The 24,430-nt window shown below is 30.0% G+C and overlaps 1 protein-coding gene across 2 annotated transcripts in view; it reads right to left on the bottom strand.

Moving 5' to 3' along the window:
- LOC106478878 (collagen type IV alpha-3-binding protein-like) overlaps positions 1 to 24,430 on the bottom strand; it is a 35,340-nt gene that overhangs the window by 5,053 nt on the left and 5,857 nt on the right. The window contains exons 2-11 of one of the 2 annotated variants that reach the window (XM_013939461.2): positions 23,732 to 23,811; positions 21,274 to 21,581; positions 17,812 to 17,928; positions 14,285 to 14,531; positions 12,475 to 12,579; positions 11,787 to 11,968; positions 9,359 to 9,457; positions 8,153 to 8,242; positions 7,377 to 7,457; positions 4,818 to 4,979 (exon numbers count right to left, since the gene is read on the bottom strand). In XM_013939461.2, the coding sequence (XP_013794915.1) occupies positions 4,818 to 4,979; positions 7,377 to 7,457; positions 8,153 to 8,242; positions 9,359 to 9,457; positions 11,787 to 11,968; positions 12,475 to 12,579; positions 14,285 to 14,531; positions 17,812 to 17,928; positions 21,274 to 21,501 (1,311 nt within the window). In that variant the 5' untranslated portion in view covers positions 21,502 to 21,581; positions 23,732 to 23,811. Of the gene's footprint in view, positions 1 to 4,817; positions 4,980 to 7,376; positions 7,458 to 8,152; positions 8,243 to 9,358; positions 9,458 to 11,786; positions 11,969 to 12,474; positions 12,580 to 14,284; positions 14,532 to 17,811; positions 17,929 to 21,273; positions 21,584 to 23,731; positions 23,814 to 24,430 lie in introns of those variants that run through there. The other variant, XM_022382748.1, reaches the window with a different exon arrangement.

The raw sequence follows: 24,430 nt of genomic DNA, 5'->3' as shown, positions 1-24,430 counted from the left end.
ATTTCATTATTTACTTTAGCACTGACTTAGGTCTTCATTCAATAAAATTTGCTTAGGAAAAGGGCACTTTTTACCAGAATAGATAGTCATCATAATTACATAGTTCACAAGTAAGCATGAGTAAATAAGTAATGTCAAGTGTGTGTGAGTGTGTTTTCTTATAGCAAAGCCACATCAGACTATCTGCTGTGTTCACTGAAGGGTATTTTTTTTCCCCCAAGATTTACTGCCGTCCCACCAGGTGACAAGTAATGTCGAAAATAAAGTGTTTTGGGGGGGGGGGAGCAACTTCCGTGGCGGGTGTAACAAATTTATTGATATCTCAAAAATTAACGAAAATGGAACGTTCTTATTTTAAGTTCTGACATGTCAATATCTATAATTGGTTTTTAAACAGTGGACATAACAAAATCACATTAGGGAAGAAACAAAATTTAAAGAGGAGAATTCAGAGCAGACAGGTGACACACGACATAAACAAGTGAAGATTGAGAAGTTGTTTAGGTATTTCCGTTTCAAATTAAAACATATAATATTAAAATTTGTATTATAAGCTATATTTTAATGCCCAGTTTACTAATAAACATTGAAGTTGTTTAATTAATTTTTAATAACTCTGTAAAAAGTTTAACATATACATTTTGACCCCAACTGTGCTCATAGAGCTAAAGTTACTTTAAGCATAACAAACAAAGTGCTCCTTTCAACAATGTGTTTGATTTTTTTCCATTAGGTTACCTAGTGTATTATATGCTTTTACCTGCTTTACTAAAAAAGTTTAACTGATTTCACTAAGCTGCTACCTTAAGGATTACAGAATTTATTCTGATATATTTAATGAAGCTAAACTTAATTTTGAATATAATAATCTGTCATGGTAACATAAGATTTAAATTTGTCATGTATACTTTGTACACAAGCTGCTACATCAGGGAAAATACCATCATTCTTTACCAGGTGGTATTCATAAAAATGAGTTAAGATCTCATGCTTTATCATAAACTGTGTACAACAAATCTAATAACTGTAGATGTAATCCTGGTCTGCTCAACAGAATTAGCCTTTTACTTCACTTCATAAAACAAATCATCTTCATTATCGTATATATTTAGTAAATATTTATTAACTCTCTCACTATGGGCAAGTCAAATTGCACAAGACAGTTACATTCCAAATTTAATTAAAACACTATTATCATGGTATACGAATAAACTTGGCATCCAAACATAGTTAACAAATCAAATTTTAATATAAGTTTTAAGTTTTTAATTTCATAAGGAAATATATAAAAAATTCTCACTCTTTCCTAGTATGAAAATTGTGACATGCTCTCTAGGTCTTCCCTCTTCTCTAACTTATTTACCACCCCTCCAAAAAGTATAGAATTTAACATAAATTACTCATTTACTCAGGCAAAACAATTTTTATAGCCTTCAATCTTATTTGTTTATAGAGCCAAAAACTAGAAATTCAAACATTCTTGCCACACCCACCTGTCATATCCTCTTTTTCACAAATTTCCAATAGTTCTCTCTGATGTTAAATACTGTATTATTTGTAACCAATAGAAAGACAGTACTAATCTATCAAATGATGTATTACATTGTTTTCTGAACAGAAAATTGGCCATTTTGCTTCCAGTTCAAACTTTATTCCCATGAGAAACACATCAAAGAATTTTGGATGGCTCTTGTTGCATACAGTCAAGATCCACATACCACTCAATGTGATATAGTGGTCAACCCTTAATTACAGCCATTTTGGCTCAGTCCCAAATATTTCCTTCTATTTTATGTTTGTAAAACATCCACTATTATAGGCACTCATATTGCAGTCGACTTGGCTTGTACTCACTTGTTTCCCAGTCCCAAGCAGTCTCTTTGAACTCAGTATTGCAGCCACCCAGACCAGCTCTCACCTGCTGCTGCTGCCTAATTGAGACCTGTCAAAGTGAGGCCACTATCTGTACATCGATTGATAGTGGCCACATCTTGTAGGTGTTGCAAACAAGGTGACCATTGATGTTCCCTATTAATGGCAAGCTAATCCTACCTGATGCTTCACACCTCATGCTGCACTGATGATCTCACAATCATACACACACAATCAAACAAACAATATGTTTTCACACTCCTTTAAAATTTGTAATACTTCTATTTTGGTGTTTCTTTGGTCTTCTTGTGAACAAAAGATTTGTTCAAAGAGGAAAATTCACACACATTCATTTCAAGTTTTGTCACCTTTCTCTCCATTTTGCAATAAATAGAGCTCCACTTTCTCAGCCAAATCAACTGTCTTTGCTCTATTGATGGAAATGGCAAAAAGTTTTTGTTTCATTATTTGAGTATCATTACCGCCAGGTGTCACCACATGTGCACATACTAGTGCCATGCCTTGGCCTCTGATACTGTGTGGTGCAATGAACAGTCATGAACCTCATCGTCTTCCTAAATTTTGCATTTATCTGTTAATTGAAAATACAGTGTAGAATTTTATTTTTTAGACAAGAAATGCAAAAATAGGTATGTAAAGATGTTATTACAACATTCTGTATCAAACAAGAACATAGAAAGGTGAGTATTATTGGCAAGATGTAGGGGTATGTACTGTGCCTTTGAGGCCTCAGTCTGATCCCATACAGTGATAACACGGCCACCCCAATATAGCGGCCATTAATTGCTCAGACCCACAGCTGACCAGATAAACAGGGCTGGATTGTAGTTAGAAAGCCAGAAAAATTATAATAGTTATAAGACATTGTCTGTTTTTTACATGTTATTATTCTGTTTTATTAGGTGCATTATTTAATTAAATAAAAAATACTTAGTGTAGTAGTACCACTAGTATAAAAAAGTAGGGTTAAGTTTCATCAACAGTCAACAGCACAAAAAAAAAATTTTCTTGTTTTTTATGTGTATTCTTTATTTATTATTATTAAAATAGCTAAAATGCAAAAATCAGAAACTTATTAGGCGAGATAAAGTTAGATTGGTTAAACATGGTTCAAAGGGCAATAATAAAATTGAAGTATAGATAGATATATACATTATTTAAACTATTTAGGATAACGAGTGTAGTTTCCTGTTACAATATGCAGTCATTATAGAAAGAAAGAAATAACTTAGATCCATTTCATATTTTTTTTTATGGTGGTTATCATGTCGGTCAAATTGACCAACCCTGTGTAGTTAGTACAGAGAAAGTAAGAGATAAAATATAAACTTTTATGGAAAAAAAAATGTTTTAAATTTATTTAGGAGGTTTTAGAGATTGTTCAAATGAAATTTGACAATTTACAGATGAAGAAAAGCATATTTAACCTTAATATGAAAATATCTTTGCATTCGGAGCAGCTAACACTTTGACTCCACATATTTACTGAGAAAGTTTCAGTAAAAATACTTCATTCAAAATTCTGATTTTTGTCTACAAAAGATTTATGATGTTTACTGAAAGCTTGCTAAACGTTATGAAGATACACACACACGACATGTTAAATGTTATAGTATGGAAAGTCTTAAAGGTCAATTTGGGGCTACAAATAAATTCTTAAATTTCAGTTATTTTTCTTTAAACATAGAACAGTAAATAAAAAATGTATAGAAAACAATTATCTCTACTATTTACAATGTTACAAAGTTTTTCTGTACTTATGTGTCATACTTGCTAAGCCTCTTCAAATTTCACACATGGAGGATGTAAAAAATAAATTTGTCAATTTTATGTATGCATTTTGAAATAAAAAATTATAAATTTCTTACTGATACCACAAAATTCCATTGATTCATCAAGCTTCCCAACTATCCTGAATAAAAAAAATATTATTTCCAATCAGTATATCGCCTTAATCACTGCTCTTCAAAATCTTCAATGGTTATAACAGCTTTAACTGCATAAATACTTTAAAAAGATTTACAGGAATATGTGGTTCAAAAGGAGTGCTTTTGATTGGTTATAAATGTACTTTACATGTTTGCTGCCATCAGCAGTATTGATAATTCCTACCCTAGGGCCATTCAAGAGGTGCCGAGGAGCAGTCACAGTGTCCCAAATGCATATGGCAGAAGAGAAATCTGGCTTTCAAACCTAACTGTCCGTATCCTACCAATATGTCACGTGGTCCATAACTAAAAATTGGTTGTGACTCACTGGTGGGGCACATCGAAGCGAACATGTTAAGAGAAGTAGGCATAGGTAAACAAGTATTTTCAAATGAGGAAGAAGTGGGCAGAGTCACTGTGGTGATTTCCTAAATATAATGATATCTCGGCAAATTGAATAGGTAGGAGATTTTTATTTTATATTCTAGCTTGTTAATATTGGCAATATGAGTTTATAATTCATTAAAAACCATAGACTTTACATTTTATGACACCTAAATACAATCTGAGCAAAGGCAGAGGAGGACAATGTGCCATATGACACACAAAAAGTCAATATGTAGCTTTTTTTTTAATATTTACTTTTGAACTAAGAAATGAAATAATGTATAGTACTAACATTTGAATTACAGACTATGATTTGATTCCAAATTTAAGTACATTCATTCATAAAATAGTAGTTTAATAAAATTTTGAATGTTAACCTACAAAACATGATGACATGTACTTTGACTCCTACCTGTATGGAAAGGATTAAATGCCTCTTGTGAAAATAGCAATTTAGATATTTTAAAAAGATATATTTATCAATAAGATGAGATACAACATATAAAATTTCTAAATATCCAACATTTAAAAAAATTATAAGTAACAAAAATATGACCTACACAGTTTTCAAAAATATTATTTTTGGACTACTTTTGGTATTATACACACCTGCACTGTGTGAACTGCCTTCAGAGGATCCACTACCACACCACATTCTTCTAATTCTCTTTTATACATTCTCATTTCTCCATCTTCTGCAAACAACTGCCAACCACCTTCCCCAACACCCATCTTTGCATAACTCAGCTGTTCTGTAGTAATAGCCTCAATCTGAAAGTTTAAAAAAATAAAGTTTAGAATGAAGAGTAAGTAAAAAGACACAAATAAAGAATAATAAAAACAAACTACCCTTTCACAACAAGTCATATCTTCCATCAATTAAAACTTAAGACTCATAGATTGAACACAATGTATGACAAAGTTTAAATCTATTTAAAAGCAACCAAAGTGATGAGTGCACAGATCAAATGGACAGCACTTATACTAGAGATCAAGACTCACTTGACTGAATTGTAACTTCTTCCAGATCATTACGTATACAAAATTCTATTATGCCATCCCTCTCATTTTAAACTGTGAAATAATGGAGAATATGTCCTACAGGTATCACCTGATCCATCAAATCACTGTCCATATTTACAGAGTATATTCTATTCTGCACTGATCTTTCCCACATGAAAGCATACAGGAATGAACTAGAACAACACGCAGCTAGCAAAAGGAATTCAACCACACTCCTTTATCAATGTTCTATTGTTAAAACTACATAAACGTGTATGCAGAAAAATGTTGAAGATTCTTATTGAACTTTAAATATTCACCTTACTAACCACAAGAGATGGGAAATAATTAATATCAATTAGCATATCACAGACCCATAAACAAAATATTGTATAAAATGACAAAGAGAGAGAGAAAAGTAACAAAGTTTTGAATAATATATTACATCCAAAAAGAATGTGAAGTAAAAACAGGGACTTTGTTGTCAGTGTTTTTTTTTATTATTATTTTGTTACTGAACAAGTTCAAAAAGGATTTTTGTTCCAGAATAAAAGCTATAAAATATAAAATGCTTAATTCCAACATTTACCATTAAAAATAGTCACTTTGTAAGGATGTAAATAAAGAAAATTAATAAAAATTATGCATGCACACATACACTGTTTCATGATAAAATACATAAGATAAATACTATCTATTTATCAACATATTTTAGGACAAAACTTTAGCTGCCAGAATTAGAATGACAAAGTACATAATAGTGCATTAAAAACAACTAAAAAATGATTATTTAAAAAACTATTCAAATAACTATTAATCCTCTGGATACAGATAGGTAAAAGTAAATATTATGATCTTTTCACAGTTACATTGAAAATTTAATTAATGAAACTATTCTAATGTATGTCAATAAACTTGGCATCAAAACATGGTTAAAACATTAAACTTTAATATTACATAAGTTTTAATTTCTTAATTTTGAGAGGATATATTTAAATAAGTTCTCAATATTCACTCCTCTATATCACTTTACACTTATTTGCTCTGAATTACTCAATTTAAATATCCTTTCCACCCCAGTTATTTGAGTTCCCGAGTTTCAATGCAAGTAATAAACTTATGGTATAGATATTTCCAAATCATAATATAATTTGAATGTTTGAAAGAAAAATTTTAAAAAAGTGCTAACTAACACCACCAAAAATTCAGGTTAACTTTTATCAACACTTTTACTGCAAAAAAGTACATGATCCACATGCTAGTTTTAATTATTTTTAATGTAGCTAAAACTTAAAAATTAGAAACTTGTTAGGTTAGATATGAAAACATAAATGAAAATTTCTCAGGACAGCTGCACATATGTATGTAAATGAATACTTTGTTTTACCATAACTTGAACTGTTTGCTTGCTCGGTATTTATAGTTTTGTTATGCATGTTTAGTAGTTAGATTCACTCAAAGAGCAATAAAAAAAATTAAATTAAATAAAAACATATGTAAACTGTTATAAGCCCGATTTACCATTACAATTTGCAGTCAATCTAGAAATAAAAAAATGGTAACTTTGATGTATTTTGTATTGTTTTTGTAGTGGTTATAAGATGGTAAAAATGAACAGGACTCATACAGAGTTAGGGTAAAAAATTAACAGATAAAATAGTTTCACTGAAAAACCTTTCATTTTCATTTAGAATGTTCTATATATTTGAAAACTATATGATGAGAAGAAGTATATTATTACTTTTAACATGATTAGTGAGTCCGATTCAGACTATGACTTCACATGTTCACAGACATATTTTTAGTAAAAATACTTAATCAAAAAATCTGTTTCTTCATGCACTTTAAATGTTTATTAAATGCTGCCAAATCCTGTGAAGATACATTTACTACATTAAAAGAAACAGTACGTATAGTTTCATGGTTACATGGTGAATAAAAGGTCAGTCAAAGTGACTGAGCCTTAAAGTACAGTGTAAGAGACAGTATAAGAAACTTTGAAAAACTGACTTTACTTCATACTTCTAATTTTTTTTATGATCATTCAAACCTACAATTTTTATACGGCCTAAAATACCATAGAAACAATTCTATAACATTTATGTTTACCATTGAAAAAGTTTTGTCAAAAAGTTAATATTTGAAAAAAAAAAAAGAACTCGTCACCTCAGGCCATAATCTGTGTTGACATGTAAGAATAGATGGTGGTGGTTGGGCTAGATCAGCTGTTATTTTCTTGGAAAGTCTCTGAAAATATAATAAACTAATCAATATAAGCTATGTACAATGAATGTGAATAAAATTCAAACTTTTACTAATTAAAATATCTCTTAAGATTACTGATTGATAACAAGACAAAACTGGAGTGTCCATAAATGTTAACAAAAGAATTTTGCTGATTAAAATAAAAAACTAAGCCAAACTGCATGAAAGGATATGCATAGCAAAGTTAGTGAACACATATTATGTTTCATGATGATGGGTGGATCTCTTCAAACAATATTCAATAAAAAGTTTAAGCACACACAGAAAAACATAGTAATAAATTCACATAAAAATCAACTACTAAGTTCTTCAACTTGACAATAATTATTTTAATCAATTTGTACTTCAACATACATCAAAATACTGCTTCTATAGCTATACACAATTTCTTATCTTTACACATTTTTTTAGTGTAAAAAACTTTAAAATAGAAGAAAAAAAATTCCTTAGAATACTGCATAAATATAATAAAATTACACTATTTTTTTTATCAAACTGTTTCAAGGAAAACCCTTCTTCAGATAATGTCATTGTATAATTACAGTCAAAACAAAGAACAAATTGTACATAGTGATTTCCTAAAGAAAGCCACTGCCTAAAATGTTGGTGGAACTTTAATAACAACTGCACCTTAATATAACTACATAACTTAATATTTAAGAAATGGAATAACAGACCCTCTCTTCTTCTTGCTGCTCATGTTTGTCTAAAGCAGCATCAACTGCATCAAAAAATTCTTCTTCATTAATTACACTGTGGGGACCTTCCTGATGTTGAATGGAATAGAAGAGAGAAGGAGAGCTTAATAACACTGAACAGAAACTTATTACATCAAGGTTAAAGTCTAGATTACATGCAAAGTTGATTACAAACAATTCTTTCAAATTTCTAAAGCAATTTTTCAACTTTACTCACACACACACACACACACACACACACATATATATATATATATATAAACTTGGTTTTCTTTATTTCACAGAAACATAAATAAAATTCTAGTAGTAAGTTTTTTTCCCAACTCAAAGTATAACAGTGAGTGTCCATCTCATAATTCAGTGCAAGTTTTACACCACTAACAAACTTATATTGCATGTAATACTGAAATCATTATTCAACTTAATCTACTCTCATAATTAGCTTTTCCAGTGATACTATAGTAACCAACTAAAGTTAAGGTTTGGTTAATACGTACTGTCAACTTGTCTTTGATGAAATACCTTTTAAATTAATTTAATCTTAATTTGGATGTTAGCTCAGTTGTGTTAAAAAATTATTAAATATTACCTAAAATGCTCTTTATAATACAAGGAAATAATAAGTTTATTCATAGTTGCACAAATACAGGCCTGTGATGGTTATATTGTCTCGAAATTTTTACATGTTCTACAGTCATTCCTGAATCGGAAAATGATTTCTACATTTCTCCATCACGTACAGATTTTTACACAAAACATCATAATAGAATACATGAAAGACCATAACACGTAGTTTGAGACTAAAAGATGTAGATTTCACACAAAAGACCAAAATTAATGAGGATGCATGCTCGTTTGACATCAATGTTCTTCCCTTTTCTTCAGTTTGTTTGTACTTTTGTTAACAAACGTAATAATGAAAAATGTTCATTGGGATAAATGAGATAATAGTTTAATCCAAGTAAGTTTTTTTTTTCTTCCCGAATTGTAAAAAATCTTTACATAATAGAAAGAAAAAAAAACTTTTATGAAGTTTAAATTTGCAGGTTATAGGTCAAAGAGGAAAATATGTTTGACAGCAATATGTGTTCCATATTACTTAATATGGCAAAGATTGATATTACTAATGATTTAGTAATTTGTAAAAACAATCATTATAAAGCTAGTAATTTTTTTTTTATTGACCTCGTAATCTGGACCACCCAACACAATTGGTTGTTGAGACTTGGCATCTGAGACTGCTTGTTTGTATAGCTCATCTAATTTCCTTCTTTTTTCTATTTCCTGGGAGGAAAAGAAATAAACATAATTTTTTCAATTCATCCATTATGCAATTCAGAAATAACACTAAGTTATCAAATGAAAATTTATGAAAGGATAAATATTAAATTAATTTTCAAAAACAGATTAAGTCTTTTATACATCCTTTCTTGTAGAAAAATGTATCTTTTGCAATATGCAGTTATGAATATAATTATTTGTCATCATATTCAATATGTTTTATAAAGAGAGCATTAAAAAATAGTTAAGACTAAAATATTGCATATATCAAACAGAGAATATTGTCATTCTAGTTGTAACCACCCTCAATGATAAAATCAGAAAATCCTAACATGTACGACACACAACTTTTCTCTTTCTCTGTACTGAAAGTTTGGTTTGGTGCACTTGCTAATTTTGTAGCTTTTGTTAACCCTCTCCGATGGATCATGAGTCAAAGGCCATGTCATTACATTTCTTGACTCTCATTCAAAATTTTATTGCACTACTATTTCATGAATACATGACAATAAGTTTGGTATCAAACTGTAGATTACGATTTAAATTTGAGTATTACACATTATTTAATTTCTTAATTTAAAAGTAAATATTAAAAAACACAGTTAAACATTGATTTTTGTGTGTCACGTGGTATGCTGAATGCAGCACTGGTTCAAATTAGATATTTGTGATGTCAAAATACTAAGTCTATAGTTTCATATGAATTAGGAACTCAAATTACCGATATTAACAAGCTAGAATATAAAATAAGAACCTCATATCTTTTCTATTTGCTGAGATATCACTCATGTACTAAATCAAACACAGTGGCCCCACTCACCTCTTTCCATTTTGTAAATGGTCCCTGATATTATTTATAAAACTATAAATTTTACCTTTGTTTTGATTTGAAAAATAACATGCAATAACAAATTTTACAATCACTGATGCACAGTATAAAAAACTTTACCATACCACAATTATATGCAAGCCAACTTTCTTTTTTAAACTGTTAATCCGGTTTTATTTCATATATATATATATTTTTTTTTACATTTCTGTCATTTTAGTTGCCTATTCAAGCAGTTACTTATGCTGATATGGCAAAATGTGAACACACCCTAACACTGGGTTTTGTTGGTAAAATGATTCAGTAAAGCCAGTGATCTTCAAAGTTTGTTTGTTTTATCAGCTGAATTTCTTCTTTATCTCAGTGGATCAGACCACAACAGGATTTATACTTTATGCTGTCACTACCTTTCCATACTCATGCAACATTTCCATGGACCACCTGAAGAAAGGCCATGAACCACGGACTGAAAACCATTGAACTATGCTTACCTCACCTTGTTCCACAAAAAAAAATATTTATTCATACTGCATCATAATTCAAATGAAGCATAAAATGATAAAACATTTTGCAAGCTTTAACAAAATATGACTGTAACTGTGACAGAAGTTGTTTGCAAATACCTTTTCTTCTAGCTGCATATCATCAAACTAAGCTTTTATTACTTTGTTACAATCTCTACAAGAATCTCTGCTGAACTGAAAGCCGTATAGGCTTATATAGCAGAGAAAAATAATTTTCATTATGTTTAAATCATTGTTAATGATAAGATATAGACAATTCCATCAGATCAAGACAACCAAGGTTGAAAAACGGTAACTAATTAAAATCAATAAAGCTACACTATTTTTGTTCAAAAATATTTCAACTTTCCTCATAGGGACTACAACTATAAAATTAAACAAATAAACTTTTTCATATTGAATAAATCACAAATCTGAAGTTTTACTTTTAAATATGTGGAAGAATGACTACAAGTTTATTGTCAATAGTGTAATTTTGTCCTTGGGGCATAATGTACCGATCTAGAGTTAAAGAACAACAGATCATTTAATTTTAGATGTATACATTTACAACAAATAGCATAAAATAACATCATAAAACACATAAAAGTTAAATAATACCATATGGATAAATATCTGCATAAAAACTGCAATAATTAATGAAGAAGAATAGCCAACTATTCGAAAGCGCTCGGGTTTTGGGTCTTATTTTACGTGATCCTTTGTGCTAACTTATTTATCAAAAAAAATCAAGCTTACAAAAATTTCTAGAACTAAAAATAAAAACTTGGAGATAAAGATACATTTCTGAAAGATAAAATAACATAAACGTTACCTTCTAGGAATAAAACTTGCATTTAATTTTAGATTTAGACAAAATGTGCTTAAAACATTTTCTAGGAAGGCTTTTAAAACTTTCATAATGAATGAAATAGACTTTTTTCAGATAGAGAAAGCAAATTCCTCACAAACAAATATATTATAGACTTAATATTTTTACCTTTTCCAAGCGTCGCTTCCAGTTTTCTTCCCGTTGCTGCATTATATCAATACAGTGAGAGAGAGTAGAAAGAATTCCTGCTGTTGTAGCTTTGAATGTAATAGCTTCTCCTTTAAAATCTACAGCATGAGCCCCATGTTGAGATAATAATTCTTTGGTTATGTGAGGGATGTGTGTATGATCTAAAAAAAAAAAGTATTGCTAATGTTAATTGGCCTGTTGTTACATTGGATTAGACACTGATTCAAAGGTACAGATATAAACATGATAAAAGATAAAATATCAACAAAAATTATTTATCAACATCTATGTTGACCTTACGAACAAACTTATGTCAGGTAAGCAAAAGATATAAATACACTAAAAATGTAAAATCACTAATAACTCGATAAATTTGTGCTAAACCTGCGGACTTAAATTACAATGAAGAATGAGTTTAAATCAAAATATATTTAAAGTTCAGTTAAACCATCTGTTTCCATGAACATCAAACCAAATATCCATAATAAAACATACATATTTTATATTTTTGATCAAAATAGGTATATAATTAAAATGCATTACCAATACCAAATGAGTTAAACTATATTAATATTAAATCTCCTTAACAGATAAGTAACAAAAGGTTCTCTATTATAATATTATTCAATTACTATTAAATGATACGTCGTATGGAAAAGAAACATACCTTTAAACCTACAGGAACTAGATGGTAAATCATAAAGTCTGTCTTCAGAATTGACAGGTGGATCTTGAGATGTTCCATTGTCTTCTATGTCTTCAAGTTCAGCCACTATTGATTATAATAATAAAAAAATATTACTTTCTGACGAGTTATAAAGATTTAAAACACGATTCGTTTCACCTTGGAAGAACAACTTTTTAAAACATTGTAACTGTTAAGTTTTACAGAATGTAGATGTTTATCAGTTTTATTTTATAAAAAAATGAAATATAATATGTATTAATTTATTGAGTTATGGCTAGATATTTCAGATAATAGTTATTTGAACAATATCTTCAAAGCTTATAAATTAAAATTTCTTTATTATAATCTAAAACTATTTACAATTTAAATTCTCTTATATGAATTTGACTGTCAAAATATAAGCATCAAATAGAAACCATGATCAAGAATACAGTATCGATATTGTATTAAACCTGTCATACAAAACTTAGAAAAAGGTATCAAAAAGGATTAAATAATTATATATCACTTTTTATTCAGCAAAGTTGTAAAGGTCATTTTAGAAATAATGTGAGTTGTGTGATAAGCAAATTGATTTTCTCTATCCTGTTACTAACTGTAGGGAAATTATCAATGTATATCAAAATGAAAAGTTAAAAAATATGAAATAAACTGAATAATAAGATTTTTTTCTTGCACTGACTGCAGTACTGATCACAAAGTTCGAAGTTACTTATTTTATAGTTTTAGTTGTTTTCTTTTAGTTTTGTGGTTTTATTGTTGTATTTTGTACCTACTGGAGTAGTAATACTCAGATCAAAAGCAATAAATCACAAAGGAAGCTCATTAGCTGTTTCTTATTGATCTAACATAAATAGTACATGACCTGAGTGTCATATTTCACACCACATTCAAGCAATGAAATTTTAGACATTTTATTTTACTGAATTTTTGTTAGGCTAAGTTGAGATATTTATAATTTTACACTTTAGTTACTTTTGTTGAAAAATTACAACAATAAATAAAAAACATCCATAAAAAAACAAGGATTTGTAGTACTCACTGTGAAACTGAGTAATTTGCACTTGAGCAAAAAATCTTAAAACATTCTTCCTTAAGCCTTGTTTGGTTGTTCAAATAAAAATTCATATAGGTTTCAAATTTGCATTTTAGAACACAACGTATTAGTCTCTGGAATATAAGATCCCAAAAACTATTATAATTTATTTGGCTTTCTATGTAAGCTATAAATACATAAGAAACATTATATTACTGTTCGGAGCACCAAATCTGATCAACACAAGCCAAGCTATTCTTCTTGACTAATGACTTATGATGACAAAACTGAATACAGAATTATAAGATTTATAGAGAGAAAAATCTGCTCTTTCTACTGGGTACAAAAATGACCATCAGCCATGTAAAGTTAATTAGCAAACAATCCTGAAAGTCAGAGAGATAAAGGGGAAGGCTTCTCTGGTGACATGTGCACTTTGAGTTGGTCATATAAAACTTAAGGTAAAGAATAGGTATCAAAAAACAAGATGAAAAATAATTATGCAATGCAATTATCAGTTATGATAAGTAAAATGTATGGCAAGTCAAAATGTCTATAGTGTTTTTTTCCAAAGATAAAATGAACTAATGACTGAACTTGAATGAATAAAACAAAATCATTAAATGAAATAACTTCTGCTAAAGAACAATAGAAAATATAATTTATGCAAAACTTAGTTTCAGTAAGACAGTGAGTACTTTGTACATATCCACTGTAAATAATTTTAACAATATGCAAAAAACTAGTACTAACAGTGAGTATCATTTTCTTTATCATTTGTTGCTGTAACAGTGTCAGCACAGGCATCAAAGTAGCTTTGAAGAGTATCAACTTGTCGGCACAAAATGTCTCTGAATGTCTCCATTTCAGCAAGTTTAACCCTGAGACCTCTTGCTTTCTTAAAAGAAGATACACTGGCTGTGGAAAGATTAGCTGAACCAAGAGAGATGGCAGAACCATGGCGACGTAGGCTGTTCTCACTTCCATATGCTGAATCTGCCTACACGGAAAAAAATTTATATATACATACATATATTATGCTCAAGAAACTATTTGATGGAATGAACAGTTCTTTGTTATTTTATAATGTCCGGGAATATATATTCAAAATATGACTTAAAACAACACCACACAATATGTTAGATGTAATATGTGGGAAACAGATTTAAGACAAAATATAAACTGAACCATGAAGTAACAGAAATACAACAAAGTTAAAAAAGCTTCAACACTACTTCCCAGTTTTTTTAACGTATGAACAATTTTAAATGCATTTAATACCCATAATACATCTGAAAAACAGTTAACTGCTTAGTCTAGGTGGTCCAGAATTTTATCTTCATTCACAAGTGAAAATATTTAAATTTCTATCATTTTTAACATTAATATTTTACATGTAAAATAGTTTAAAAATGTTACACCAAAAATAGCTGTTCATAACGTGATAGATGGGCAGGCAAATACTGTATCATATCCCTTTTTTTCACTTACTCCTATGTCTCAATCCATAATATCATACTTGTTAAGTCTTGTGAAAACAAACACATAACAACCAAAGCCACAGCTATAATTTACATTTCAATTTAAAAGCACAGAATTCTCATCTCTAAACACATATTATCTTCCTTACAATGGATAGCAAGCACTAGAAATTCCTCCAATAATCACTTAGTATTTATATTTATCTTAATATTTGTTGCCAAGGCATAGATTGGATGGCTCAGAATAATTAATACATTTTTCTTCATCTGTTCAATCTACTCTCAGTGTTTTAGACATCTAAGGATTATCTCAGTCCCATTCAAGCCATGTGCTATTATACCTATTAGTTTTCTCCTTGATTTTGACTACAGTCCAAAAATAATAACATATGAAAATAACCATATGCCACAAGTAGACAGAAAAATCACAAATCTTGTTAGAAGGTACTGGTGAAATAAGTAGTATGCAATCCAAATATAGATCTACCATGTAAAACAGTAAGGACGTTCAAGTCCCACTCTTATATATATAATGAAATACATAATTCCAATGCTATAAATTACATTATTTGTTAATAGGTGATTAAAATCAGCACTATTAAATAATAAAGAAGTTAATATAAACTAAAGATATATATATATATATATCAAAGTGATAACTGGAAAATATTTGTGAAGATGCTAATTATCTCAGAACCAGATGAATCAATAGACTTAACTTTCTAAAACATTTTTAACATTACCAGAAATGTTTTACAAATAAAATGTAGCTATACCTCTTCAACCTAAAAGACAACTTAAACAAAAAGCAGTTATTCTTAAATTAATGCTAATACAACTAATTCATACAAGTTAAACAGAACTAAAATGAGTCACTTAAAGAATGGCAAACAGTCTTGCTTAGTAGTAGATTACAAAACAAAGATAATGGAATACAGTTCTTGAAACCCAAGGAAAATCTTCCTGCGAGGATTAACTCTTTCAACACGAGCTCAATCAATTTTACCAACAACGTGACCTCTTTGTTATCGTTTAGTCTTTATAGATTTGATACTCTTAACTTTCAATATAGTGTATATCTTCACAAAATTTGGCAGTCTTTTGGTTAATATTATAAGCCTTTCACATACAAAAAATCATGTTTTTAGTGAAGTATTTTAATTAAACTAAATAAAGATTTGTCCAAGAATATATTGAGTATTTGTTTTGAATATTCAATGTGCAAAGTAATTTTCATGTTAAAATTAAAAATACTTTTCCTCATTTCAAAAATCTAAAATTTCTTTTGTGTAATCCCTAAAACTTCCTAAATGCATTTCACACGTTCTTTTTTTCCAGTAAAACTTTATAGTTTATCTGTTATTTTCTCTACCCTATCTCAAAACGGAATAGGTCAATTCGACCGACCTCGTAACACCGAAAAAAAAAAGAAAGAAAAAAGAAATATATCTAAATTACCCTTTTTCTCCTTCTAGAATGACTTCAAATTGTAACATGAAACTACATTCGTTTATCCTAAGTAGCTCTAAGTTCGTAACAGTATACATCTATTTATAATTAAATTTTATTGTTTTACCTGTTACCTAGAGTTACATTTGGTGGAGTCAAAATAAGGATTTGTGGTTAGAAGTAAACCATGTCTACAATTTCTCCAGCATTGTTTCCCTTACTTTTTCAATCCCTATTTCTTATTTATCTTGTTTGCTGGCTTTCTTTTTTATGCTCAACTATGGGCAAATGGTTACTTGATATGGTAGTTAACCTTATACATTGAAATAATAAACATAGCTGTTGGCTAGTTGATACAGTTCATAAGGATAATTTACTGTAGCTGATTTGTTTGAGAATATAATCAGCATTTATGGTTTATGTATAACTAAATTTTTTATACATAATGCATAGCAATGGGCAAATATATGCCTAGACTAAGACACAACCCCCACTACGCATGTATAAAATTTTACCAGTAGAAAAGCAGCCTTTTCAAATAAAATATATATATCTAAAACAATGCTTTAAATAAACCTACGTGCCTTTTAAAGTAATTATTATATGAATGTATGCAATAAAATTTTATATTATGTGTACTGATTTTTTTTTTTTACTTCTTCACTTCATACATAATGAAAGGATTAGCTCCCTAAAGACACCAATTGTACAATGCAAAAAAGCATTGAGTATCTATCTGTTACAGTCATCTAAAGTTCATCTATTATTGGCTGGTAATTCCCATTTCACCCTGTATTTAAGCTTTTTAAAGGAACACCAGATATTTGTAGAAAGTTAACTTTAAGGGATAATGATAACATTGTTTACACCAGAATTATGTTTTTTAGCTTACGTAAAATACAGAAGAAACAAATCGCCTATTCAATACCTCTATGACCTTCGCAATACGTTATTTAGTATTCCACAAAAAATTTGGGTGCAATATACCAAGCCATTTTTGTTGTAGGCTGGCAAGAGAATAATAATAATTAAAAATGGACCGTTTTGAGTGGATTTTCTTTTCCTTGTAAGTCTAACATGCATGCTTTTTTGTGCATTTTTACAAGCGTACAGCCTTAGCAGTCAATAGTGAAGGTTTTAAAGTGTTGTTTCAACTGAATCTTTACTATTTAAAGAGCTTTTTGCCTGAACATTCTATTACGGTTTTGTGCAATAGTGGCTCATAATATACTTTAATGAATATGTGAAATATAAAAATAGTTTTTTCATACAAAAGATGAGAAGTTCATAATGCTTCTGTTTAAAGACCTTCATATTTAAGTATAAACCCATCTTATAGTAAATATTTACCTTACAAGCCTCCAGGATTTCTACCCAATGATTTCTTTCTTCTGGACAGTCAGTACGTAGATACCACACACAGTCATGGACACTTACATCAAACCTACATTCATCGAATTCATGTGGCTAAAAAAAACATAAAATTCCAAAGTTAAGTACAACTACAAATGTTTTGTAGTACTTCTATTTCAAACAATTGAGTAAGTCACATTTCACATTCATATCTTGATTCAATATTTACATGCCAGGGGTCAAAATTCCCCATCTACTTGTCAGGTGACTTTCTATGGATAAAAAGTATAAACATCAGTTACATGTCACCAGTGGCAGGTGGAAAAATTGTTAAGTTAATGTCCAAATGTTAACCTTTTAGGAACAGGAGGTTTTGTATATTGCTTGAGGGCATAAACACTTTTTTTCAATACAAAGGTTTATTTATTTAATTTATAATAGAAAATAAAAAAATATAATTGTGTTTGATTTCATTAAACTTTTTGGAGAATTTTATGACAATGCTCACTATCTATAAAAAAATGAAGCATTTTGTTACAAATTAAATCACAACATTATATGTTTGAACTGACCCAAGTTTTAACAAGTTTATCAATCAATGTTTCTGAAATCTGGTTACTCTGTCTTTGATAAGCCTATTTACATTGTCCTATGAAATGAGTACAAACTTGCTCCTGTTTTATTCAACTTTGTAAATCAAATATTCTCATAGTCTATAAATTTATCCATATCAATGTGCAGATATGACTTCAATTAACATATCAAAGTCTGTAGTCAATTTTGGTGCTGGCATTCATTACTGTCATATCCTACCTTGGTTTCATCATTTGCAATAATTAATTTTCTTAAATAAAAACACAAAAAAATCTGAAATGGATTCATCAAATCTGTGGACAGAAAACAACCAGCACTAGCAAGCAGAATCATTTGCTGATTCAACTCTACTACAGTATGAAAAGGAAATGAGAATATTTCGTGGAAATTGGCATCCATTGCTATTTTCTGACCAGAAGAAGATGTATTTTAGTTTTTGCCAACAATTTAACAAAAGTAAAAATTACTAATTTCTAACAGAATCTGAATCATTGGCAATTAAAAATGGGCATTCTCACAAAACAGATTGTGTTGTTAAAGCTGTGATTAAAATGGGAAAACATGACATGAAACTAATAGGAAAAAAGTGTTTAACACTGATTTCTTCTCTGCTAAGCATGAAAAGCTCTACACTGATCTTGCAAAGTTAACAGCGCTGTAAAATACAAACTGTAAAGATGGAAGAATCACAGAACTACAACTGATAAATAATTTTGTTTTTGAAAGCAAAGCTAAATAATGGACTATATGCACTCTGTCCACTACAGGAAACCAAACTCTGGATTTTATCATTGAAGTTCATAACTTACCACTGACCCACCAGGGGACAATATAAAGAAGAAAATAATTTTATTCAGTAAATTGCAAACCCAAGAAAGAAAAGTTACTAGAAATAATTAGTAGTTCAAAGTTTACTGATGTAGCATTGGATAAATCAACCAACAATTCAAATAATCTTAAGGAAGCACCATTCTACATTTCATATTTAGATGAAGATTGGTAACTGCAGATACACTATGTGAAAATTGTCGGCATCAAACAGTGCAAGAGATGAGGGGCTGACTGCCTTTTTCTTTCAAATATTTACTGAACTTGATGCTGATGTCGAGCAAATGTGTACAATTAGCTATTGGTTGTCCTAACATCATTAAATGATTTTTTTTCCCATTAAAGTAGGTTCTCAAACTTTTGTTTTGTCCACAGAACACCTGAATTTATTTTTCTCAAGGATTACAATGGGATTATAATATATATGCTGCTATTTATTTTCCATGAAGGGAACCTGTGGACCACAGATTGAAAACGTACAAATCTTCACTTGAGAGGTTTGTTTACTGAAGTCAATGTTCTACTTGATGGGTTTATCATTTCTATGATAAGAGCAGATCGCAGTGGAGAACATTAACAAACACAGCTGATGGACTGGGAATCAATGCTTTGGTGCACCCCTACCATTAAAGGGACTTCATGGGTTGTTCATAGAGCGAAAAAAAGTTATGTCAGCATGGGTTGTTCATAGGGGGAAAAAAAGTTATGTCAGCACTTAACCAAAATTATGCAGCAGATGTTACCCCATACAGGAAAACAATCTAAATAAAACTAAAAGATCTGAGACACAGACAAAGACTCATGGGCTCAGAGCCAAACTTCAAGATGAAAATGACAATTTTCATGTTTACAATTCTTAAAACTTTATTCACCATGGTTTCCATTCTGAGTTGCCTCCTACAACCCAATGATGCATGCATAGTCATTGATTATCACAGGTCACACAAACCAAAGACAAACATATTAAACGTTTTTTTTAACAAAAAAAAAAAAAAGTTCATGAAAGAGCACAACAAGAATTGGATGTAATAAGATGTTCAACTGAAACAGAGAAAAAAATGGAGGAGTATCCAACATCTTTGGATTTTATTAAAGGTCAGAAAGAGTTGTTAGTGTACAGAGTAAAAGATGCTACTAGTGATAGACTTGGTTCATTAAGTGATAGCCACATAGGTAATTATCCAGAAATGTTACTGTTTTCTGCTTTTGATGTCAGTAAATTAACAACCAGACTGTGAAGGAGTGGACATTTCTCAGTGTGGAAAGACTATAATATCATTTCTTTATTCTAAACTTTTATCACCAAATGGCTATGAACCAAAGAAGATAAAGAAAAATCTAATGTGTGGGAATGTGTAATGCATGTGCTGAGAATCACAACTGGAGATGGGAGTACAATTAAGAAGTCCTGGCCAAAAATTTTATGTTTGTTCTGATATATTCAACAGTCTGTAATGAACATGTCAAGTCTGATGGAGTTAAAAACTCACAAAGGAGCCAGTGAATGAGTTACTACTTTTGTAACTCAGTTATTACATGATTGTCAATTCTGACCCAAAACCAGCCATTATACTGTGGTGGTTTGATGATGATAAAGAAAACAAAAAAAAGAACTTAAAGACACAACCAGACCTTGGATTAGACCCTTAAAAACTTAAGACCTAGTAAGTATGCTAGTCAGACACTGACTGTTTATATTATACTGTATTAATTTATTTTTTCATTGTATCCAGAAAAGTGTTTCATTCAAGCTTTAAAAATTGTGAAGAAAAATTAAATTTTTCTGTTCTGTTATTTTGGATCAGGTTATAATGAGAAGAAGACATAAAAAAATCTACCTGTCACCTGCAACAAGTAAAACATTTTTGAAACATTTCAATCCCTTTTCATGTAGAGAAAACAGAATTCATACATAAAAAAATTTGTTTATATTGTATTTTTAAGTTACTCATTTCTTATAACAAAGGTTTTCATAAAAAAAGAAATGAGGATATAATATTTGATTAATACATTAGTATGAAAACCTACAACACTCACTTTGATAGTGGCTTTGTGTATACTAATGGCACCCCGACACCCGTATCCAGTATCATTTTCAGACTTATAATATGAGAGTGTGCCATCCTTTAAGACGATATACCTTGATTGCCATCCATGTATGTAGTTTGTCCATTTGTTGAGAGTTCCTTGAAGCTCTGAAAGTTGAGCTTCACTTTCAAAATCTTCATCATCATCACTTAAGTTTCCACTATGGTCATCAGACATTTTTAAACAGAGGGTTTGCTGGTTTTAATTAATTATTCACATCAAGAATTCATCTGTTAATGCTTGATGCAATAAAAAAAACCTGAAAACATAAGATAACTTTTAGATTTGTAAATAATCAGAAACAAAGAGAGAGAAACTGATTCATAGTTTATAAGCTACTAAATCTTTAAAACACCATGTCAAAACTCCTAAGGGTATTTCTCTAAACAGAAGAAAGTAACTTGTAGGGTGCTTCAGTAGTTTGTTTTCGGAACTTTTATTGTTCATTAATCATACCAACATACTGGATAGCTTTTTTTAATTGTTATGTTTTTAAATTTGCTGATGATACTAAAATTATGAGAGAAACTGATAATGTTGAATGTTTGTTATTTTGATAGGTCTATGTTTGAAACTTCATTCACTAACCAGGAATTCAAAGACAGTTGTAAACATTCAAAGGTTTATCAGGTGGCATTCGAAGCAGCATCTGATTTTTTTTCTCTTATTAACAGAAGTTAATATTTTCTTACACTGAAAATGTAATTCCAATAGGTACATCAATATCTAATCAAGCAGAAAGCGACTGCACTGAAAGAACAGGTGTACAAGGATAAGAATATGAAAAGAAAGCACATCTGTGGGGTATAGCACAACTTCTGGAACAGGTATGCTGTTCATTCAATAATTAACACAAGAGCAAAAAGCTGAACCCGCAGGCACCAATGGATTCAGAAAAGAAATGTACAACACCTCCTATCAGCAGAAAAGTGCTGTAGAATCATGACTTGAAACAGCACAGCATTGACAAATGTGGAAAGTTAAGTGTGGAAGCACTAGAGAAGCAGTTGATTGTCTTACAGAAACACCCCATCTCGACAGTGACCATTACAAAAGCATGCAGATTTAGTGCTAATATAATATTAAGCATACCTGACGAGGCATCACCCACCACAAGGTGGGATCCTGAAATGTGATATATAAACTAAATACGATAAAAAAAAAGCTATTTCCATATTTGGATTCCTTATACTTGAATTTGGGGGAGGGAAAATCTTGGCCCAATTTCAATAAAATTGGGTAAAATTATGAAAATAATTACAATGGCACAGAGTATTTGTGAAAATCCAAAACGGCAACCACGAGCAATTTTTGATCAAATTTGGCTAAAATTCAAATGTTTTTATTTCCGGAAGAAAAAAGAATTTTGAAAAAAAAAAAAAATCGCAGGTATACTTAACCCATAGCTAAGTACCATCAGTGATTTGATGATTTGAAATGGAATGACTCAACACTTAAGAGATTCATTAACTAATTGACTAACTCACTGATTAACTCTTTGACGAAATGAATGTCTCACTTTCTAACTAACTAGCCAACAAGCTTCTAGTGTTTAAATATTGTTGTTGTTACCTATTTTTTGTTTAGGTTTTTGAGAAAATACCAGGCATTATGTAGTCTTCATGTTACCTAGAATAAGAAAACTTCTACACATCACCATTACATCATGCTAAATTCCTTCTAACAACAATACAAAACAACTAAATTAAAAGATTAAAAACATAGCCTAAAACAATAGTGACACAAATTAGACTTGGTATCATTACTTAGCTGTAAATACTGCAGAAGCAGACTGTCTTACACTGATAAAAAGTTTTAACATCAATAATGTAAATCAATTTGAGAACATTAATATGCAGATTACACAGCAATTACTATATCACCCATCAAGACACAATTATTTTCACACATTCATAATGGGCAATTCTGATTATTACATTTGTGTTTCCTTTACTTTTGATATATCTCTAATATTTTGATGCAAAATAATATATTTATATTAAATTATTTGCATATTTGATTGTACAAAAGATATCTTATTTTTCATAATTCACTTGTTTTGCCATTCTTCATTAATGGTGTCAATTAAGTGTCATATCAGTACACAATGGGACAAATTAGTCAACTTCCTCATGAACCGAATGTGAAAGCAAACTGCTTCTTGACAACAAGTATAGATTCTGTTGTTTCTTTAGAAGTCAGTACTTTTGATTGGATTTAATTCACTTAATCCAATAAAACTACCTTGGTGGATAGTGGTGGATAAGTCATTCAAACTACTGAGGCAGCACTATATTACTAGCAGGAAGCCTAATAGAATTTTAAGGTGTATTTATACATATACTGATTACAAGTAAAAAAAAAGAGAGGCAATTATATCTTTATACAAATTACTAGTTAAGCCTCACCTGGAATACTGTGCACAGGTTTAGTCTTCTCTAAGAAAGGATATTGGAAAGGCTTCAGAAGTTTCTTATTAGGATGATTCTGGGGATGGAATGGTTATCTTATTAGAATAGCTAAGATTTTTTTTTCACATCAGAAAACATGGATAAGAGGTGATATTTTTGAAGTTTACAGAATTATCTGGGAGAATGATAGGATAAAGGCAACTGATTTCTTTGTGCTGTTTTCTGAAGATATAAAGAGATGATACAAGATTTGGAAAAGATAAGCCAAGCTCCAATTAAATTACTCTTACTTTTCTAACAGGGTATTTAAGCTTGAGGAATGAATTGCTATCAGCAGTAGTGAAGGCTGGCACATTAATAGTTTGAAAGGGAAATTGACAATTTCCTAAAAATTAAAAGAAGGGTTTGCAACAAATCGTCCCTTGTTGTCAGTATGTTATTTAAATGTTTATGATCCTTTTTCACTGTTACCTTTATTTATGTATTTTTTCCAGCATTTTAGCAACTCCCTAACATATCTAATACATAGAATATAAAAGTATACAGTATAAACAGTTTGGAGAGCATTAGGTCTTGAAATTTACTGCTTGACAATTTTAATGAGACAGCATCTCATGATATTGGCAAATTTCATATATTAATGATAATTCTAAGGTTTACTAAACCCTTAAGTATAGAATGTTTATTCTGTTATT

The sequence above is a fragment of the Limulus polyphemus genome, unplaced genomic scaffold (assembly GCF_000517525.1).
Source record: "Limulus polyphemus unplaced genomic scaffold, Limulus_polyphemus-2.1.2 Scaffold12, whole genome shotgun sequence".
Lineage (NCBI taxonomy): Eukaryota > Metazoa > Arthropoda > Merostomata > Xiphosura > Limulidae > Limulus > Limulus polyphemus.
Note: the sequence above shows the minus strand (reverse complement) of the source record. Positions and strands in the feature narration are given on the sequence as shown.